Source organism: Apium graveolens, chromosome 10 (assembly GCF_009905375.1).
Source record: "Apium graveolens cultivar Ventura chromosome 10, ASM990537v1, whole genome shotgun sequence".
NCBI lineage: Eukaryota > Viridiplantae > Streptophyta > Magnoliopsida > Apiales > Apiaceae > Apium > Apium graveolens.
In genome coordinates this window covers 120,827,474-120,833,817 of record NC_133656.1, presented here as the reverse complement: position 1 = coordinate 120,833,817, position 6,344 = coordinate 120,827,474, and the positions used below count along the sequence as shown (strand labels likewise).

Sequence of the window (6,344 nt, the reverse complement as noted above, 5' to 3'; positions counted from 1 at the left end):
AGCTTTCAATTACAGTTCTTTTACAGGCTGGAGGTACATGCCTCTTTTTAACATTCCTCAGAGCATCGAAACATATTGGTTTCATCCATGTCCTCATCTTCCCCCATAATGTAGCTTCCTTTAGCCTTGGATTCAGTTTATTTTCTCGGATCCTTGTTTTACTATACTTGTTAGAGTAGTGACCTCAGAGGAGCTGTGTAATAGACTAAACAAAACAGTGGATTCCCTCGAGTCTCTGCGTTTTCTTTTCTCTTTCTGCAGACAATGGATTGAAAGATACTACTGCACGTGTGTTCTAATATTGAGCAGTGAAATAACTAGACAATATTTTTCCATATGTAAATCGTAGAATCTTTTTCCCGTTCTCAGTCAGTTTATAAAGATAAATTAAAAAATACGACTTTTGTAATATATGATAACATTAAACCGAACAGTTATACCAAGATACAATGCAAGCGGGCAACAATCTGCGCCGCAATGCTTTGTGGATGGCAATACCAATCCTCAAGTAATATTCCATATACACACATATGTGATTAACATCAAACAGCAAATAAGGTAAGCGGATTTATAATTCTTCTTCTTGTGCTTCAGCTTCTTCTCTAAACTTCTTGTATATGTCACCTTTATAATATTCTCGAGTTCTTAGGGCCAAAACCAACGAGGCTAAAGCTCCAAAGCATGCAGCAGCTGCTAAAATACTGAAAGCTTTTTTATAACAATGAGTCCCAATACAAGTGAGTTCCCCATTTAATGATCTGTGCATATTTTTCCGAGAAAGATCTTTGATTGCTTCCTGATCATACAGAACTCCAGTGATCCTCACGCTGAACAAATATGAACCAACCGGAGTGGCCAACCCTCCCACATTGAACAATGTAGCATAGTGCTTGAGACCAAAGAGCTCAGAGACTATAGCATTGAGTAATGGAAGCTGTGATCCATATGTAAAGCCAATAATCACGGATGCCAAATACACTGAGCCAGGAGAAGGGAAAGCTACAAGGACGAAACCGGCACATGACAACAAGAGGCAGAGAGTAGTCATAAGAGGCCTGGGAAATTTAAATTTCACTACAAGTTTTTCAGAGAGCAGACCAGCGAATATCCTTCCAAAGTAGCTCCATATGTTTATTAAAGATATAAATGCATTTGTGGTTTTTGATGGATATCCTAGTGACTCTCCAATTTGACCCATGTTATCAATTGCAGTTAAGGTTGAGCCAAATCCACAAGCTGTTGAAATTAGTATCATCAGCATGTCTACACTAAAAAGTGCCTGTAAGATTGTGTAGTCCTCTCCTCTTGGTGGTTTATCGAGAATATCAGAGAAACAAGATTTTCTTGCCATTTCTTCTGTTCTTTCTGTAGATTGTGCTGGAATCTTGATCTTAACATCCTTAGGACTAGTGGGAATTCTCTTCTTGTTCCAGAGGTACAACTCTTCTCGAAAAACGATAACAAGAGGGAAGAATAATAGAAAACAAATTAAAGTAGCACTTGCATCATAAGCAATTGGTGGAAAATTAGTCACCAGTTCCTGAGCTATGGTCATTCCCATGATAAACAACGCTACTACAACTGATACATACAGAAACTGGTACAGAACTCTGACCTCATTTGGCTGCCTACCATCATTAATGGTCCGGATTGTGTAGGCGAAAACTATTGATAGTGCTGCTGGAAACCATGCAATAAAAAGGATGAGAGACTGAGGATCATTCCCATAAAGGGCCAAGTAAATCTGTGCCATGATAGCACCGCTTAAACCTGCAAATCCCTTCAAGACACCTAACAACACGCCACGATTCTCAGGGAAGTTCTTCAAACAAGTGACAAGAACTCCAGTATTTTGAAAGTTGAAAGAATTGGTTGCAATGCAAATGTATGTACACATTTGCCACACTTTTGGCTTTGCTATTTTGCCGGTAACAGCAAGCCATATCACAAAGTAGCCCACAAAATTCACAGACCAGCCGATTAGAAGAAGAATCCAAATTGGAGTTACCTCAGCGATCAAGCCCGAAAAAATCCCAAGATTTCCTCCAAGATCCTTAAAGAATCCAATGAGATTGACTGTTCTCTGGTCATAGCCTAAATGCGTTTTAATCTCCTTGGAATACATTCCAAACATATAACCACCTCCTACACCAGCCAGGACTGTAAATGATGCAAACAGTGACAGCCATCGGCCACGAAAAACGTGCAAAGCAAACTCCAGTTTGCTACCTTTAGCAGCGGAATCTGTGCTTTCTGGCAATCCTTGCTCCATATTAGGAATCTAAAAGACAACTTAAACACTAACCAAGAAAGGACTCTTTTTATTAACTGAGGGATGACACCAGTGAGTGGCCCCGAAATCGGGCACTTACAGAGATCAATTATGACTTATGAGAGTGAAAGTTGCAGGATTTTTTCTTTATCTAGCAAATACAAAACTGAATGTCATTGTGAAATTAGTGTTAAAAGCAATTTTGTTTGGTTAGGCTGATGATTCAAGATCTCTATAAATGGGGTTTATCGGATTGCTCTTAACATTCAATGTATATCGAAAAGATTTGGATTTACCCTTGAAGGACATTTGACTTGCGTTAAAACTTGATGTTTCTAAACAGTCAGCACTCATTATCTCCATTCACACTTCATGTTGCATGCATAATCAACAGTTTCACAAAGTGTAACTGTGCGAGGGAGATACTGTATGTTAATGTGATTTCCGGTCATAGTTCATAAACTTCCAAATTTACAACTCATTTCATCCAACTTCCTCCCACCCTCTTTAAACCGCTATCCTACTTCATCTACTATTGAATAGCCTTCAGGACTTCAAGACTTCAACAGCATTATCATCTTCTAATTCTTTTAGAACAAGTCCAACAAGCTCTTAGCTCAAGATAACTACAAGTGGCTCTTCAAACCACTAAACACCTCTTTTCCTTCTTTATCTTAAAAGAACAACACACTCTTAAAGTTATATTTTATGATTTACTAAACCATCCGCTTACTTTTTGTCTCTCTCTTTTCAAATTTATTATTATAATAATGATAAGAAGTGAGTATATGGATTATTATTGGAGTTGAAATAAACAAATAATGTCTTAAATCATTGGAATTCATTATTTTATAATCTATACTTCTATACTTATTATACTGTAATAACGGAACAATGTATAATTTGGTTCAACGGTTATTTGTTAGGTCCCGAATTATCGTAGAAGGGGGGTTGAATACGATAATCACTAAATTAAAAAAAAATTCGAATCTTTTGCGGATATAGATTTAGTTCTCGGTTAGTGGTTTCGTGTTCTTGAGAGGATTGTATTTGGAACGATAAAAACAAGGAACACAAGATATTCGGGGAAATATATATTCGTATATAAATCCTCGAGGGTGTTGCTACACTCCGGTGAATAAATTAACCGGCTACAATCTAAGAACAACAAAGTTCCTAACTTCTACAAAAATTTACAAATCAAATCCTATACAATAATCTAGCTTTTGTTTGTACTAGGATTTAATTGCCACGTAACGATTATAATGCCCCTATCAATAGACAAGAGTTAAATCGGGCATTATAACGTTACTCCGGTGAAAGGTTAAACGGATATTCAAGGTACCGGAGCTTCTTTGTAAATCTCTACTTCTTGTTTTATCAGCTCTCTTTTTGTTGGAGAAGAAGATAAACAGAACTCCTTCAGATCTGCTGCAAGGTGTAGACTTAATACAATAAAGTGTGTGGCTGAGAATTCTTTGGCGACAACCTTTCTGTGGCGACAAGAAAATACAGGAGAGAGTAGTTGATTTGTGTGGCGACACCAATTAGCTCTGCTCTGTGCTCTGTGGCTACAAGGGGAGGGAGGCTCTCTGTGTGGCAACAAGTTTTACTACATATATCAAGTACATGTACATGTACTTAATAAAAAAAAATGTACACGTTTTTTGTTTCCTTTTATTCTTTTATTTTGTTTCTGTTTTTTTCTTTTCCTTTTTGTTTTTTTTTTGTTTTCTTTTTCTTTTATTTTCTTTTTGTTTTCTGTTTTCTTTTTTCTTTTCTTTTTTCTTTTTCTTTTTAAGTTTAATTGTAACTAAATTAATTTATAAAATAAACTAAAATATAACTTATATAAATAAACTAATTTAGATTTATAAAATAAACTTATTTAAAGTTTATAAGATAAATCATTTTAAGTTTATTAAATAAATTATATTAAAGTCCATTAAATAATTTAGTTAATTTAACAATTAAACTTTGAGTTTTGCCAATCCCCTGAGCTGTTTAGATGTATATCCCGCGCACCTCTTCTCGTACTTTAACAGATAAACGTTCAATCCAAGTACGTTACTCAACTTAACAATTCTTCTATAAATAATACCCAGATTCCTTTCACGAGCTGTTGACGCCTAGTGCAACTGGTCTGGTTCACAGACGACTAACCCCGATTCAGGTCTTCGTATTATAGCCTTGATTACATTGTTAAGCTTGCCTCAAATTTATTGCTTCAGACACTGACTATCAATAAACAACTATATTTTTACTGGAATCCTTTATGGTACTTTAGACAACGTCTCATTAACCTCTGTCTATACCCTGTCTTCAATTCTTCAGATTCCTATGCTTCATACACTGTCTATCTTCAATCAATGCCAATACACTGAAATCTTCTGGTAGCACTTGTATACTGAATCTTCAACATTTCTGAAACCCTGAAAGTCTTTAACCTTTGTTCTTCACTGAGACATGATCATATTAATGAACTTCTTTCAATGACTGTAGACAGACTTCGGGCTTTCTTCTAATCTTCTGATTCTTTGTATTTTCCTTGTCTTTATTCTTCCTCATTTCTTGTGTAGACGTAGTATTATTAACCTGTCATGTTCTAGTGTTGTTATCGTGTTGAGTTATCACGTAACTGTTCATATAGCTACGCAGTCTCACCAATAATCTCCCCCTATTTGATTGTTAAACTTAACAAACAAATTAAATAGACAGGATAACTCAACTAACAACTAGAAAAAGTAATGTACCAGGACTTGTAAATAATGCTACTAGTTTTCTGGATCAAATAATGCATTTCCAGATTTCTTGAGTAACTGAAATGAAAGATGCTTGTTCTTCTAGAACTGAACTGATCTTCAAGTAGTTTAATCTTTATTTCCTTGGTTCTTCAAATCTCTGCCAGATAATACTTCTCAGTCTTGAAGTAATCATCAGCAGCTTTGTTTGTACAACCATATTTCCTGTTGAGAAGCGCATATCTCTCTTGCTTCTCCCCCTATGAGAATCAACTGCTTAAAGGAGATCACCTTCGTCTACCACCTCTCCCGTACAATAGGATTCACAGATAAGAACTAATGGTACTCCCTTTATGGAAAATAACTTCTCCCCTTATGAAGAATAGTGATGAACCAAACCACTTCTTCTGATCACTAGGAAATCACCTTGTGTTTACCACCTCTCCCGTACAATAGGATCCATAGTTACAAACAACAATGGTGTGGTGCAGTGTACATATGCTTTACCTTTTTCCTCCTCCCTGCTATTTCTCCCCCTTAGTTGAGGAATCCTCCAAACTATTATATAAGCTTTTATATCCCCCTTAGAGAAGGAATGTATGTTGTTGTTTGAAGGAGTTCTCATATTTTACTTGGTTGGAAAAGAAATAACAAGTCAGAGTCTGATCAACTATATCCCTTTAAATGCTGCAAGAATGACTTCACTGTTGATCATTATGTTCACCAATCTTCCCAACTTATTATACCTCCCAACTGTGAGATCACCAATTATTACCAATTGTTAGCTCCCAAAGGTCTCGAAGTATTCTAATCCAATCTGTAAATGTTAGGTCCCTAAGAGTTAGGTTCCAATCATAAACAGATTCGAGACCCGTAATATCAAGAACCATGTTTAGGGATAAGGAATGGGATATGGTTTTTGTCTTTCTTCCTCACTGTGAGTGTGTGATTCTGTTTCGTGTACCTCACAAGTGTTTCACTCTTCTCTCCACTCGTGTTTACACTCATTCTCACAAGTGTATCACTCCTCTCATAGCTCCAAAATCCAGCTGTACCTGCAAGGAAAATCACCTTAGCCATCCTTAAGGAGGTCACATGTGGTGCAATGGGAGTTTGCAAATCCCCATCCTTGTTAGACTCGTCAGATGAATCTGAGTCATAATCTACAAGTTGCTAGTTTCCCTTTTAGAGTTCCATATTTGAACTCTGGGAAGGTAAACAGTGATCCAAAGAATTTAGCATAAAGATCAAAGTTCTCTTCTAATGTCTGTGAAGACATTTCCTTGTGACTTATCAGGTAATATCTGAATCATTGTCAATAAGTTGCCGAT

At 36.4% G+C, this 6,344-nt stretch overlaps 1 protein-coding gene across 1 annotated transcript; it reads right to left on the bottom strand.

Annotated features, from left to right (window-relative positions):
• Positions 1 to 391: 391 nt before the first annotated feature.
• On the bottom strand, positions 392 to 2,435 carry LOC141692685 (protein NUCLEAR FUSION DEFECTIVE 4-like). The gene has a single exon (XM_074497599.1). The coding sequence runs from the start codon at positions 2,270 to 2,272 to the stop codon at positions 569 to 571; it is 1,704 nt and encodes a 567-aa protein (XP_074353700.1). The 5' UTR covers positions 2,273 to 2,435; the 3' UTR covers positions 392 to 568.
• Positions 2,436 to 6,344: the final 3,909 nt, after the last annotated feature.